Genomic DNA, 16,884 nt, shown 5'->3' on the forward strand with positions numbered 1-16,884 from the left:
TAGCAATTTCTCAGCAAAACAATATCAATTTCTAATTCTGCAACATACTGGAAAACAAACACACACAACCCCCACCCCAAACTACCCTGCTACTGAAAGTTACTGGTGCAAGAAAGGTGGAAAGACAAAAGTAGTTTATTTCAAGTGATCCACATCCCTTCAGAACTGACATTTCAATATATTGCCCAGGGTTCTTTACAACACCAAATAATATTCATGAACTATTTTAAAAATATGTAAATGTCCAATACGTCTATCAGCCACATAAACATAGTAAGAGTCACAGGAGTTTTGTATGACTTTTAAAGTGCTTATTCTTTTAGAGTTATAATTCCCAGAAATTAGATTTTTGTGTAATACAACAGCATGTGTTTAGAAATATATACAGGAAGAACCACTTAATGTCCCTCAGACTTCCTTATCTCAGGATTTCTCAATCTGGGAAATGACTTGACATTTGGGGCAGGATAATTCTTTGTTGTGGGGGCCTGGCCTACACATTGTAGGATGTTCAGTAGTTCCCTGGTCTCTATCTACTGATGCCAGTAGCACCCAGTAGCCTCCCAGCTGTGACAGTTAAAAATGTTTACAATGCCGAACGTCACCTGGTAGGCAAAACTACCCTACTGAGAACCAATGCGTTATCTCTAAGTAACACATTCCGAATTCTTTACAGATAAAATGATATGACATTTGGGGTTGAGTTTGAAATAATCCATAAGGGTGGAAGAGGTAATCAAGAATAAACACAAAATGACAGGTGATGGGACACATGGTGATATGTTGTAGACTACTGAATGTCTGGATATATCTGAAATTTTCACTGAAATTTATTAGACACCCGGTGTCTCAGATGGTAAAGCATCTGCCTGCAATGTGGGAGACTGGGGTTGGATCCCTGGGTCGGGAAGATCCCCTGGAGAAGGAAATGGCAACCCACTCCAGTATTCTTGCCTGGAAAAGCTTATGGACAGAGGAGCCTGGGGGGCTACAGTTCATGGGGTCACAGAATCAGACATGACTGAGCGACTTCACTGTTTTGTGTACCTTTATATAGCATGTTATGTTCAAAATAATGAAAATTTTTAAAGAAAAAATTTAATTTGGCATTATCTTACAAAAATAAAGAGCCTCTCTCTACAACCAAACAATCCTACTGACTATAAAGAGAAACTCTCACCTATGTGCATCAAGGCAACACTGAGCTTCAACATCTTTACTAATTAAAACTTGGAAACAAAATGTCCATTATGGGGGAATAAATTTTAAAATATATTGTTGGAATATTTATATTCATTGAAAATGCATGCTATTTAAAATGTATGCACTTCCATAACATCTATGTAAATTGACAACATCCAAAGCAGTATTATATGTTGTTTATGGGTAAAAATCTGAAAATAACTTAAAACTAAAAGTGACATCTAGATCACTTCCCTGATTCCACCAGTGAATGTCCTTCCCATGCAAGCAAACCAGAGGTTTGTTCTCCAGAGAGGATAAAACATAAGATCTCAGAACTCAGAGACACTGAGCATAGTTAATGGCATGAATGATGTATGGAAATCAGAAGGTTAAGTGAATATTTACATACATACTTTGTCCTGAAAACATTGGAAGCTTGACCTGTACATTCCAGACAGGAGATGAAAAGACCCTTCTCAAGAAAAACTGATTAGCACAAGATAAAGAGCTATATGACTCACTGACACCAGTGATTCATCTGGAGAACAGCCCTGCCAGTACACCATAGAGTTTCACAGTTGCCAAACCTCACTCCCATATGCTAAGACCCTTTAATCAGCTTTTTAATGCCCTATTCTAAAATAAGGATAAACAAAAACAATGAAAGAAACTGGCCATCTTCAACATCACTCAATATGAAAGATAAAGACTGAAACAATGTGAAGTAAAAAAGAAGCAGGAAAAAGCAAAGACCATTCAGGGAGAAGAAAAAGTTAAAAGAAAAACTGTCATGAATATCCTTAAAGCTAAGAGAAGCTACTGCTTCTATGAAATAAGAGGAAAATCCTTAAAACAAGCAAGCAAGCAAACATTCTGAGAAAATCTTTCCAAAAAACAGATAAAAGATAAACATGGAAAACAGAAAATACAGGAAAACTAGCTCAAACATTCCCCAAATTTATCTGTAGATTCCATACAATCTCCATCAAAATACCAACTGCCATTAAAAATAAAAAAATAGCAGAACCTAAAATTCATAGGGAATGCATGGGATCTAAAAAACCAAAATAGTCTTGGAAAACAACAAAGTTGGAGGAATCACACTTTCTAATTCCAAAACCTAATACAGAGGTACAGTATTCAAAACAGTATGGTACTGGCATAAGAAAAGACCTACAGATCAATGAAACAGAATTAAGAGTCCAGAAATAAACCCATATATTTATGGCCAATTGGTTTTTGACACAGCTGCCAAAACAATTCAATGGGGGAAAGAATGATCTTTTCAACAAATGGTGCTAAGACAACTGGATATTCACATGCAAAAATGAACTTAGATGCCTACTGCAAACTAGATATAAAAATTAACTTAAAATGGATCAAAGACCACCATCTCATTCCATCAGGATGCTGCTGCTGCTAAGTCACTTCAGTCGTGTCCGACTCTGGGTGACCCCATAGACGGCAGCCTACCAGGCTCCTCCATCCATGGGATTGTCCAGGCAAGAGTACTGGAGTGGGGTGCCATTGCCTTCTCCGTCCATCGGGATGGTTACTATTTTTAAAAAAAAAAGGGCCAACCAACCAGCCAAAAACAGAAAATATAAGTGCTGGTGAGGATGTGGAGAAATTGAAACCCTTGTGCATCACAAGCAGGGAGGGGGAGCAAGGGTTAAATGTAAAACCCTAGAGCCACTGGGGAAAACAATATGGTAGTTTCTCAAAAATTAAAAAATAATTACCATATGATCCAGCAATTTCACTTCTTGGTATATAGCCAAAATAACTGAAAGGAGGGTCTTTTAAAGATACACCCATGCTGACTGCAGAACTACTCAGAAGAGCTAAAATGTGTAAATAACCCAAGTGTTCAACAGCAGATAAATGGATAGGCAAATATGGTATAAACACACAACAGAGTACTAAATAGCCTTAAAAACGAAGGAAATTCTGACCGTACAGATGAATCTTGAGGACACTGTGCTAAGTGAAAAAAATCAGTCACAAAAAGAGAAATACTATATGACTCTACTTCCATGAATAACCAAGTCAAAATCATAGAGAGATAAAATACAATGATGAGTTCTTAAAGGCCAGGGAGAAAGATGAGGAGTCACTGCTAAATAGGTAACTTTTGAAAAATGAAGAATTTGGGAGATAGCAATGGTTGTACAACAATACAAAATATATTTACCAGCAATGAACTATATATTTAAAAATAGTGAAAACAGTAATTTTATATGTATTTTACAAAAATTAAAAATTGGGAAACACAGATCAAAGATCTAAATATGAGAATTATAGCTAAAAAGCTCTTAGAAGGAAATAACTTTAAAAATTTAAAATAAAATTACCATATGATCCAGCAATTCCACTCCTAGGTATATATCCAAGAGAAATGAAAACATATGTTCACACAAAAATCTGAAGATAAATGTTCACAGCAGTATTATTCTTAATAGTTGAAAAATTAAAACAAACCAAATGCCCATCAATTGATAAATGGAAAAAGAAAACATGATATATTTATACAATGGAATATTATTTAGTCAGAAAAAGAAATTAAGTACCAGTACACGCTACAACTTGGACAACGTTGAAAACACTGCCTAAATGAACAAAGCCAGATACAAAAGGTCATATGTTGTATGATTCTATCTATATGAAATGTCCAGAATAAGCAAATCCATATAGACAGAGCCCCAAAGACCAACTGAATGTCAAGCAAAATAAATGAAAATTGACCTACGCACCAAACATCAGGAAATTTCACAATACTGGGGACAAGAAAGTCTGTAAGCTTCCAGAAAGGAAACTGGTCACATATATAGGATCACGAATCAGAATAGTTTTAGACTTAACAGAAGCTAGAAGATAATGAAAATACTGATTATAAAAGTAAAAAGAGTGCCTCAGACTCTGAGATTCAAGTCATGCTCACGATTCAAATGCCAATACACTGTTACTTGTTCCTCAAAGTTTGAACAATTTTCTTAACCTTGCATTAATGTTGTATGTAACCTCAGGAAACTGACCTACTATAACCTCAGTGATGATATATTACTGCCTTGATATAATGGGTAAAGTAGAGGAGGTTGCACAAGTAATTCCCCATCACTAATAACAATGTACTTTTATCAAAACATGAGTATTTCTAAATATATGCAAAGACCCCAAGCTCGTAAATTACCAAGAGAAGCCATGGTTGCTGACTAAACTTTAACACTGAAGCTAAATTAGGTAGGTCTGAATCTTAAGCTGGATAGCAAGCGCCTAGGTGTTGGTCATTACCAGTATCTAAAAGTTTCATAATAAAAGATTAAGCTTCAGGATTTTAAATTATCATTGTTTCCAATTATTTCTAAGAATGGAGATGAGTTTACACAGGCTTCTAAAATTACCAAAATTGTTTCATAATAATAACAACACTAAACTAAAATTATGGTTTTAGTCTTTTCAAAAAAAGGGCTACAGAAAATGCCATATTCTCTAAGTGGGAAAAGTGCTATGTGGTCACAGTCACTAGACTTGATTTTTCCATATCTGTTTTAAAAATATTTATGTCAAATAAGTCCTGTATTTTGTTTTTTAAAAATAGTGAGGCTATCCACACTGGGATAGGTATAACTCAGTGCAGGATATCCAAGTCAGGAAGGACAGAGTTAAGAAGGGCACCCCTAGGAGAGAGGGGAGCAAAGAACAGTATCTATGCAGGTGGGCCACAGCAATGGGAAGTTAATTATACACAGAGGAACTGATCAAATGAGTAGTTACATTAATGAAAGCAAAGTTTTTCACTGTAAGAAAAGGAATATCGAAAAGAAAAAATACAGGATGAACCCTATGGTACTGGACGGGAATTAAGATGCATCAGTGTGAATTCATGGTCTCTGATACACAGAGAGAAAAGCAAATCTACAAATTCACATTTTCCCTAGCTACATCCACTAATTACACTGAGAAAGTGTGGAAACAGTTGAGATTCGAAAAGCAATCAGCATACCTAGATGATTACAGGGCTAGAGCAGGGCAAGTGTAAGAAAAAGCAGGAAACATCTTTTGTGCCAGAACTTAAAGAAGTGCTCAACTGATGGGGAAAAAAGCAAACTGGGGACAAGTTGAGCATTAAAGTAAATGACAGTAAACTAGTATAACTCACACGAATTAAAAAAAAGAAAGCATGAGTCCATACAAATATAAATTTTAAAATGAATAAATTAAAATTTCTGAGTAAGCGCGAGGTACCCAAGTTGGCTCCCAGACATCTTTAACTCCTAGTATTCCCTCCCGCATGTAATCCTCCCTGCCACACCGCCCCGCACGGGAATCTGTGAGGCCAACAGAACACAGAAGTAGTCATGGTATGTTGCTTCTGAGATTAAGTTAATAAAAGATACTCCAGCTTTCACTTGGCTGCTCTATCTCTGGCAGATCACTCTGAGGGAACCCAGCGCTATGTCTCAAGTACACTCAGGCAGCCCTCAGCCGGAGAAACATGTGGGGAGGAAATGAGTCTGTAAGTCCAGAAACCCATAAAGAACTGAGATCTGCCAATAACCGTGGGACCTTGAGCCAGAACCACCCAGCTCTAAGCAGCTAAGTTTTAGGGTATTTTCTTATGCAGCAATAGATTAAAAAAAAAAAAAAAAAAAAAAAAAAACAGAAAAAGTACATATATTCAAAGTGTCTCTGAACAAATTATTTATTCATTATAAAGGGGAAAAAAAAGTAACTTCGTAGTATGAAACCCTGGTAGATATCCCCTTAATCAAGTGAAAATTCTCCATAATGGGTCAAACTAAAATTGAATAGTACCTGACAGGATGGAATGTAGAAAACTGAACCAAAATCACGCATCACTAGATAGGATGCAGAGAGGGAAATAGTAATGCTTCTGTGACATTCTTATCAAAGATGCATGACCTAAACCTAATCTTGAGGGAATAATAGAAAAACACAAACTAAGGGACATTCTACAAAATAACTGGACTCTAATCTTTAAAAGTGTCAAGGCCATGAAGCAAAGGAAAGACTAAGGAACTGAAGGAAACTAAACAAGTGACTATCGACTGGATCCTTTTCAATAAAGCACATTATCGGAACAACTGGCAAAACTTAAACGGGGTCTGAGGATTAGATCGCAGTAATATTTCAATGGCAATTTCCTAATTTTGATGTGCATGTTTGTAAGAAACACACATTAAAGTATTCAGGGTTGATGAGTCATCATGTTGGTACCTTACTCTGAAATGGTTAAAGAAAAAAATGTTCTAGGTATTGTATTTGCAAATCCCTGTAGGTCTGAGACTGTTTCAGAATTTTAGAAACTTAAAAACAGAAAAGCCTAAAGGCAACTACAATCTAAAACAGTCATTTATTAGAATTTGGGGATTAGATGGTACACTGCATTGAATGCTCCTCAAAATGACATGTGACACATCTTAATTCCTATCACCTATAAATGTTACCTCAGTTAGAAAAAGGGTCTTTGTAAACATACTTAAAATTAAGGATCTTGAGATAAGATCATCCTAGATTACCTGGATGAGCCCTAAGTATCAAAAGAGAAACCACACACAGAGGAAGTAGTGTGAAGATGAAGGCAGAGACTGAAGTGATGTGGCCACAAACCAAGGAATGCTTACAGTCACCAGAAGCTGGAAGAAGGAAGGAAGGATTCTCCCACATAGCTTCCAGAGGGTGTGTGGCTCTGCTGGTATGCTGATTTCGGAATTTTGGCCTCCAAAACTGTGAGAGAATAGATTTCTGCTGTTTTAAGCCACTCAGTAATTTATTGTGTAATTTATTACAGCAGCCCTACGAAGTTGATACAGTTGGTGTGCATGAGGACATTTAATCTAAAGAAAATCATTCACACTCCCATTAGTATACTATTATTTTAAGAAATCTATTTCTAAACTATTATCACTGTGGCTTCCGTAAAATTCAGCTTTGATTTCAAATTTTTTAATCTGATATAGGCCCTTAAAAAGTTGACGAAGGAGGGCTATGATTTAAACAGGTACTGACGTTCTGCAAGTGGCAGAGGGGGGAAGGTGGGGGATACGTGCTCAAAGGACAGAAGCAGATACTTCTATCACAAGATACTGTTAAGAAAATTGTTCTTACGTCTAGGCTTACAAAAACATCACATGTACTGGAAATATATTAAGATAACAGTAGTTAGTTTACTGAAGAAAAAATTTGGAATTCAATCCCTTTTTTCAGTTAGAAGTATTATAGAGCATAATTTTTACAACATCAGGGTGTACATTTTTTTCCTTCTTTTTTGACTGGGGTGGCAACCAAGTAAACTGGAAAAAACACTTATTACTGACACCATCTAAGATTTCAAGATTCTACCAATTTCATGGGTCAACATTACTGGGCAATTAAGCCAGTGGTAATTAATATTAAAAACTATCTTTTATGTGGTCCATATTTCCTTTCTACTCATCCCCTACAGGCTTGCAAAGTATATGACATTATCCTCATTCTATAGGCAAGGAAGCTGAGACCAAAGAAAATCAGTGAAGTAACTTGCCTAAGGCCACACACACAGGGTTAGAACATGACTGAGTAGACATGGAGCTCCAAAATTCTACTAGTTTTTCCACCATACTACTTGCTGTTGACATTCACTAAACGTTGCTGGCAAAAACTGAATGCCTACTATGCGTCAGGTACTGGGAATATAATGAATAAGACAGGGACTTTGCCCAGAAGAATTCAGTCTAGAAGGGGTAATAATCGACTTTGCCCAGAAGAATTCAGTCTAGAAGGGGTAATAATCAATCATGTCTATATCCTAAGAAACAGTTCTATAGTAGAACCCTATTGCCTGCATGCCTCGGGCATGCTTCACAGAGAAGTGGTCTGCTGGCTATCCAAGGATGAATAAGAATTCAGAAGGAGGAGGGGGTGGGTTGAGAAGGCATATGGAAAAGCACAAAGACTAAAGGAAAATAATTCTGAGAACTGTTTCAATTACAGTAGTATTTCTTATGAGATGCTAACATGTATTACAGGGATAAAGATGGCAATATTTTTGTCCTAAATTTTACCTATCTTTAATACATGTTTTTAAGAAATATTACATATTTACACTAATTTAAAGCAGTAATATGCCTCAAAAAATTTGCACACTGCAAAGCAAATTATGTCTATGCTCTGATGCACAAACAGCATTTAACCATGGGTATTAGCTATTTAACTTCAGTGATTTATTCTGCTTATTATAATTCAATATATATTTGAGAAGTTATTTAATCAAAGCATATTGAACACTAATCTACTATACCAATTCATTCCCTATGGAGTTATAGCTAGAATATGGAAGTTTTAAATGAAAAGCAGAGTCCTTTCTTAAACCCCAACATAACAGATTATTTTAAAATAAACATAAGTAAAGCAAACACTTTTTTTTTTAATTAAGTGACCTGTCTGTCCATGAGACAATAATGTTGGTAGTAGTCTAACTGCATGAATATTGCAAAACATGCAATTTTAATTCTTTCTTTGCTGCAGCGCACCTGTTTAAAACAAATGTTCACATAATACTGTAATGAAAACAACACAGAGTAACACATCTTTTTTTTGGCCACACTATGCGGCTTGTGGGATCTTAGTTCCCTATCCTGTGATTGAACCCAGGTGAAAGTGGGTGTGAAATGAGCAGTGAAATAGAGGGGTCCTAATCACTGGACCACAGGGAAGTCTCAAGAGTAACACATTTAATGCAGCATCTGATGATGATCCCTTTTATTTTCTTAAAATACTATTCCTAGTTGTTACTTTACAGCAAAATGACAGTGAACAATATTTCCTCGATGTATTTTTTGTGTGCTGTCAATTTTAATCCAAGTATACATTATTTCATGAATTCTTATTTGTATCCATCAATAATATTAATTTAAAATTATTCTTAAAAAGTTAGGAAACACTAACTTTATTAGAACACTAGGTATGCAGAAGGAGGAAACAGTTTATCAGAAGCCGAGGGAAATTAGTAATTATCACATCAACTGTTACAGAAATTAAATAAAAACTGAGGTATCCATTGAATCTGGCAATAAAGTAATCATCAGTGACCTTACTGAACAGTTCCAAAACAGTGAATAGACACTATTCTGTCAAGAATTTTGGCACTGAAATGTCAGAGATGGAAGAGATAAAGAAGAGGAAGGAAAGGAATCAGCTCTAGTTGGGGAGAGGAGGTTAAAAGCTTTTTTTGTTGTTTTTCTTAAGATGAGGAAAGTCTTAGGTTAAGTTTGGATACTGAGGGGAGTCAAAGAGAGAACTGGGAGAGCAGGGACAATTACTAGAGAGCAAGGACCTGGCAAAAGAATAGGATGAATAGCAAAAGTTAGCTTACAATGGGAAAAGCAGAGCTTCTCAGAGACAACAGGGAAGAAGAGTGATGGCTAAGGTACATTCGGAGCAATGGTTGGCTCCCTGGTCAAGACTGAATGCATCTGAATCCTGGCTCTTCACATCATAGCCATATAATCACAGGCAAGTTTGTTTACTTCTCCAAGCCTCCATTTTCTCTTCTAACCTGAGAACAGAATTCTCACAGGGTTGTTCAGAAGATTCAGTCATTCTGATACACACTGAGTACTCTGAAGATTGTAGCTGTGAGGTCTGGTTTTTCTTTTTTCTTTTTAAAGTCTTCAAAGGAAATTTGAAAGGATTCACGCAGATTTCTATTTTCTCTACAGAATAGGTAATTGGGTCACCTACTGAGATTAAAACAGAGTGTTTAAGGAGGTAGGACAGTGATTCTTAGTCTTTTGGAGAGATTAAAAAACCCATTTGACTATGATGAAGGATATACGGAGGATAGAACACCCAAAATTTGCATAGTTTCTTATTTTTCTGCTTTATGGGAATTAAAACACTAAAAAACAAAACAAAAACAGCATTGTTTTAAGGGAATTCATAGACACCTCTCCAACAATAAAAAGAGATGCTGAAGGTAAAATCTTCTGGTTCCAGAGCATAAATACTCAATTATTTGAACAAAAGAAAAAATTGCATTCCCTGGGATTACACCCCTAATGACTGTGTAAGGGTACAGTGCCTGCCAGAAAAGACACTGAGCAGTCAAGAAGTCCAGGTTCTTAATCCAGCCCTACTAAGTCACATGGACTTTTTAGGCCGTAGCTCTGAGATGTGATGCAGAGCTAAAATTTTATGATTCTATTACTTGAAATCTTACTTGATTGTGTATACTGAAGAAGAAACGGTACTTTATTTTTCTATGTCATATTTTTAACATGATTTTGAAGGTTAGCCTGGGAACCTAACCACCAAAACTTTATTTCTACAGAAAAAACAAGTGTGCTCCTTCAATTTTGGGATGAGGCTGCAAAGGTTGCTGGCAGCATCAAGCATGAGTCAGGTATTCCTATCCTGAGAACTGCCTAGGATATTTTAGCAGCCTTCTCTCTCTGGACTAAAATATCCAGAATTGGACTTTGTCAAAACTTCCTCCCTGTCAGTCAGCAGTACAGTAATACACTTTGGGAGACTTTAAACACCCACACACCCACCCCACTTTGGGAGACTTACACAAACACACACACACACCCTCCTAGATTTATGAAGTTAATGACGGCTGTTTAAATTATATTTAAATAGCAACCCAAACAAGCCAAAGAAAGTTTCTCAACTCAACAAACCTTTGTGAAGCAAAGAATCATTTCTAAAGGAAAAAAAAAAATCTTCCCAGAGATTTCAAAAAGCTTATCTTCTGGAGTAAGAAGGGATGTCTGCTTTCCAATATATAACTAATTCAGTCATCTTCTGTCAACCACTTATTAAAGTTATTATTAAACTTATTATTAAAGTTCCAAATACTCCACAAGACTATTTGCTAATTTGTTTCATCATTTTGACTGGAATAAACTGAATCCTTACCTCTGATAAGATTAATGTAATGTATCATATCACACTTCTATTTTAAAATAATCTTAAAACTAGTACTATTATGATATTACAACTCCCTTCCCATATCCTTAAAATTCATCCTTTGGTAACTGGCAATCATAGATATTTTGAAAGTATGTAGTCTACAGAAAGATGATTCGTAACATGAAACAGATTACAATGAAGAGTAAGTTGTAAGCATCTGCCTGGGATCAATGTATCTACTAAACTGGTTTTTCCTACAACCATAACCATACAAAACTTCACTGAAGAAGTTAATTAAAAGTTTACCCCCAAAATTACTTAACTGTGCCTATTTACATAAAGCAATACTTCCAAACTTTGAAAAAGGCAGAAAGTATGGTTCAAATGATTTAATCCTTATGCTCCTAGTTACTTGCTGAACCTCAATCTTTTGTTAATTTTAACTCATACATTAAACTGGTACCTACCAATCTAACAAAAAAAGTATGGAGGTGTCTATTGGTTTTACTGTCCTTGTTTTTAATTTGAATTGGTTGCCAAAACTCTGGTTTTGTGGCTTCCCTCAAAAAAAAAAAAAAAAAAATCTGGTAACTTTGGGCACAGATCCTGGCAACAGCAACATTTGGAGGGAGCCGAATAGCAGCTGCCCTCTTCTAAAAGCACGTGCAATTTCTAGTTCCCTTCAATTCCCTTTGCTCACTTTGGTTACCTGCCTAGCCATCAGAGTTTGAAATTTTATTTTACTGGAAAATTAACTGACTGACTGGGCTTTTCAGGAAATTTAAGACACTTTAATCATAGAAATACAGTAAATCAAGTGATAGTCCTGGTATTAAAGCTATGTACACCAAATGTTAATTATATCTAGCAGGACACCATTAAAATGTACAAGCCACTATTATTGTTAAGGGCTTTTAGTATCCTAACTTTGGTCTGTCTTCAATTCCTCATGATATTTAGCCTTTTACTCTTCCTCAAAATAAAGAAATTTACCCTGTATTTCAACACTGTGGCACTGTAATAGCACAAAAAAGCCTGCTGCACTGTATAACAAAAGTAAAGAAGAAAAACAGGAAGCAAGTTTAAAAAAAAGGTCTCTGATCAGTCAAACAGACCACACAGTTCACAAAACACATGAAGCCCTCTTCACTCAGAGCCTACTGGATCTTATTTTAGACATAATTTTAATAAGCTCAGTGATCTGGTTTCCCAGCCCACAACAGATGAGACGCAGCCAACTGGAAAAAGGCTGGGGGTGGTGCTGCTAGAGGCAGACACTCAAAGCATCAAAATCAAAGCCGAAGACCCATAATGTCAGCAGAAAACCTCAAAATGTAGCAGGCTGGGGACATTTGGTGTAGATACAAACAATACCAAAGCGTCCCAAACCCTGCATGGAACCATAATGGATGTTCAAAATGAAAATTCTTTGGTAAACTCTGTTAAAGCATATACGATCTTAAAGTTTCTATCAAAATAAGGTCCATCAAGAGCTTTTTCCAAAAAAGTCATGGCATTTAAAGGACTGTGAGATTCAAACAACACTATTACCCTGTCAGTGAAACACAAGACACAGAATTCCTGAAGCCGCCTTGGTCAAAAGTATTTGATCTTAATAAAATTTTATTAGAACCCAGATGCAGTAGTTCACGCTATCCAAAGTTGAGAGGTATTTAAACAGAACTACTTTCTCAGAGAGTAGTAACTGGGAAGATTCAACACTAAGACCAATTATGTAAACCAAGTCTGTCTTTGGGGGACTGCAACGCAGATACTACTAGGGCTGAGGGTGAGATACGACTGGTCTTACCCATATCTAGGTTAAGTCTGTATTCAATTTAAAATTAGTGTTATACAAAATGCTTGCGGGGAAAAAAATCTTCATTTTATTTTCACAATATTATTGACTAGTATGTACACCAAAAATTAAGTTTATTTTTCAAATCCCTGGCAGTCTAAGTTGAGCCATACTTTGAGGACAGTTCTAGGTTATAAATCAGGTGAAAAAAGGTTAATACTGAGTTTTAAAAGTTCAAATAATCATGGTATACACTTGATTTTTCTTACTAAAATTTTAATAAAGGTATCTTTTAGAGAAAATCTAGCAAACATGCAGTATCTCAAAAGAAGGCAAGGAAGACGATTAAAACGCATGTTTTGAGTGCTATTTCCTTCTCTAAAAAAACCTCCATATCACTCAGAGTAGAGATTAAAGGCTCTATCTCTTGATCTGTAAGTGATCGCACATTATATTTATTCTTCTTCAGGTTTTAAAGGTGCACAATCTTCTTCAAGTATAATCTCAAGCTAATAACTTCTCAATTAGTCCTTAAGAATCTATTAACTCCTTAAAGCCTTAAAAATGCTATTATTTACTTGCATAATTTGTCCGCAGTGTGCTCCTGCCCCTTAAAAGGATTCAAGGGATCTCTACTTAAGGATGAGCTTCTTTTAACAAATAACCTGCTTCACTTTAGTACAAGATTTACTGTCTAAAGTCTGCCCTTTTTCATTTGATAGAAATCAAAGTCAAAAGAAGTTGGTGAGGATCTAATCTAATTTACAATAACCACTGGGATTAATTCCACAGGAAAGGTCTTTGATCAAGAATAAAACCAGGACCAACTGCTGAGCTGAAGTGTTTAAACTGACCAAATCTCCATTTTCACGGAGTTTAATGCAAGGTGAAAATTAGTTCTCTTCCCCCTTGCATCTCCATCCCATCCTAGAGAATGGATCCCAGGATCTACTACTTACTGGCTAAAGCTTTAGTACAGCCTCTCCAAGTAGCCAAGTCAAACACGAAACAAATCATCAGTGCCGCTTCCCCCCTCTAAGTGAAAAAGGTAGTAAGAAATGATAGGAGGTTATAATAAGAGAGGGAAGCGAAAAAACCCTAAATTTTAACCGAAGTCCATAATCTAGAAGCAATATTAGAAAAACCTCCGTAGAGACAACTACAGATAACCCTTCATTTTAAAGGGCAAAAAAATCTTATCTAATGGAAAAATCTAGCAAAATCCCTTCCACATTAAAAGGATCTCCCAGAAAACATTACCTAATTTAAGCGTTAAAACCCATTTTGCGAAGAGAATGTAAAAGGAAACTTTGTGAAATTCTCTCCAGTGGTTTTCAAATGTTCAGGTTTCTACCTTTACCCTTGACAATACCCTTTCTATTAAATCCACTCCTGCAAACTGAAGTATGTTTGTGACTACATTTGGCAACCTCATGGAATAAAATGTTTCTCCCTCCACTTCCCTCCTTCCTCATAAAAGTCATGCTTATTTCCTCAACTTCCTACTTAGTTTCTGGACGAGCAGAGTGGACGGAAGCGTGTGGCCGCTAAACGGCAAGCGAACTCAAGAAATATTTCTGGATCGGACAAAAAGGTTTCCTCATACGGGCCCCAAGCTCAAGGAGTTCTGCGGGTGAACCTAGGCAGGTGGGGATAGGAAGTGCACAGGCGGAGATGGGGCACAGAGCCCTTTCGACCTCCGTCGATGGGGCCTCCCAACGCCCCAGTTCCAGCACCCCCTCCTGGCACAGCCGGACAATGGCCCTCTGGCACAGCAGTCCCAAGCCGGGGAGAGGCCCTGGGACTCCATACCACGCGGGGCCTAGAAAGGAGGCCGGGAAGGAACGTTGAACCGGCGAGCATACCTCCGGCCTAAGTGCGGGCAGCGCGCCGGGGCCTCTACGGGCGCCATCACTGGGAGTAGGGTGTGAAGGCCGCCCGGCCGGGCCATCGCCAGCAGCCCGGTCCGAAGAAGCCGGGAGTCCGGCGGAGAAGACGGCGGGAAGTGCAGGCCGCAGCCAACTCGGCCGACCCGCCTAGCTGCCCGAACACACAGCCGATCCCTGGCCGCTTACCTTGTGGATTCTCTTCAGAGCCATCGTGGGAGGTGGGTGGCGGCGGCCCCGGGGCGGGGACGGGGGCAGGGGAGGGACGGGGAAGGGGCGAGGGGGCGCGAGGCCGCCTCGGTGATTGCGGATCGGCCGGAGAAGATGGGGAGTTCGCGAGCGCGGGTCGGGCAGGACGGACTTAGGGCCGGGGCCAACTCGGCTCCTGAGCCTGCCGCAGCGGTCACCGCATCACCCGGCGGCGGCCCCTTTATGCGCTGCCGCCCGAGCCGCCGCCGCCGCCGCCGCCGCCGCCGCCACCGCGGTAGCTGCCTCTTCCTTCTAGGCTCAGCGCCGCCTCCTCAGCCGCCGCGGATCCCTCCGCCGGGGAGCAAGAGCTCAGGCCTCGGGCTCGGCCGGCGGCTCTGGGTAGGACAGCCAGAGGGACTGCCTGCTGCAGGTGGACCGAGGGACGCGCGGGCGGGCGGCGCCGCCGGGGTGGGGCAGCCGGAGCGCGGGGTGGGCCCAGGCCGAGGGGCAGGTCGGGAGAGCAGGGATTGGCGGGCCGGGGGAAGGGAGGGCCGGGCCGCGCCGGCGGCGGAGGGATACGGGCCGCCCCTGTGAGTACCTCACGCGCCGTCGCTGTCGCCGCCGCGGCCGGCGAGAGGATGACGCCGCGAAGCGCAGAGGGGAGATCTCGCGAGACCTGTGGCGCGGGTCGCAGAGGCTTGCCGGTTGTGGTCCTTGATCGCATTGCCCGTGGGCTCTCAGCTTTCATTCGCGTGATACATGAGATAAATAAAAGTTTAAAAGCGAATGTTTTCCATATCACTCGACCGTCCCCATAGCATAAACCGACCGGGGAAGAGCAAGTAGGGCCATAGGAGGAAAGAACTTGTCCAAGGTCACACAGCTCCACAGTGGCATAGCTTGGGACTTCCCTCAAGTCGAGTTCAGTTCAGTTCAGTCGCTCAGTCGTGTCCGACTCTTTATGACCCCATGAATCGCAGCACGCCAGGCCTCCCTGTCCATCACTAACTGCCAGAGTTCACTCAGACTCACGTCCATCGAGTCTATGATGCCATCCAGCCATCTCATCCTGGGTCGTCCCCTTCTCCTGCCCCCAATCCCTCCCAGCATCACAGACTTTTACAATGAGTCAACTCTTCGCATGAGGTGGCCAAAGTACTGGAGTTTCAGCTTTAGCATCATTCCTTCCAAAGAAATCCCAGGGCTGATCTCCTTCAGAATGGACTGGTTGGATCTCCTTGCAGTCCAAGGGACTCTCAAGAGTCTTCTCCAACACCACAGTTCAAAAGCATCAATTCTTGCGCACTCAGCCTTCCTCACAGTCCAACTCTCACATCCATACATGACCACAGGAAAAACCATAGCCTTGGCTAGACGGGCCTTAGTCAGCAAAGTAATGTCTCTGCTTTTGAATATGCTGTCTAGGTTGGTCATAACTTTTCTTCCAAGGAGTAAGCGTCTTTTAATTTCATGGCTGCAGTCACCATCTGCAGTGATTTTGGAACCCAAAAAAATAAAGTCAGCCACTGTTGCCACTGTTTCCCCATCTATTTCCCATGAAGTGATGGGACCAGATGCCATGATCTTCGTTTTCTGAATGTTGAGCTTTGAGCCAACTTTTTCACTCTCCACTTTCACTTTCATCAGGAGGCTTTTTAGTTCCTCTTCACTTTCTGCCATAAGGGTGGTGTCATTGCATATCTGAGGTTATTGATATTTCTCCCGGCAATCTTGATTCCAGCTTGTGTTTCTTCCAGTCCAGTGTTTCTCATGATGTACTCTGCATGTAAGTTAAATAAGCAGGGTGACAATATACAGCCTTGACATACTCCTTTTCCTATTTGGAACCAGTTTGTTGTTCCATGTCCAGTTCTAACTGTTGCTTCCTGACCTGCATATAGGTTTCTCAAG

The 16,884-nt window shown here is 39.4% G+C and overlaps 1 protein-coding gene across 1 annotated transcript in view; it reads right to left on the reverse strand.

Moving 5' to 3' along the window:
* Positions 1-15,626, reverse strand: part of UBE2D2 (ubiquitin conjugating enzyme E2 D2) — a 43,458-nt gene extending 27,832 nt beyond the window's left edge. Inside the window, exon 1 of the mRNA XM_018050305.1 lies at positions 14,974-15,626. Coding sequence (XP_017905794.1) covers positions 14,974-14,997 — 24 coding nt within the window. The 5' untranslated portion in view covers positions 14,998-15,626. The remainder of the gene's footprint in view (positions 1-14,973) is intronic.

This window comes from Capra hircus, chromosome 7 (genome assembly GCF_001704415.2).
Source record: "Capra hircus breed San Clemente chromosome 7, ASM170441v1, whole genome shotgun sequence".
NCBI classification, from domain to species: domain Eukaryota; kingdom Metazoa; phylum Chordata; class Mammalia; order Artiodactyla; family Bovidae; genus Capra; species Capra hircus.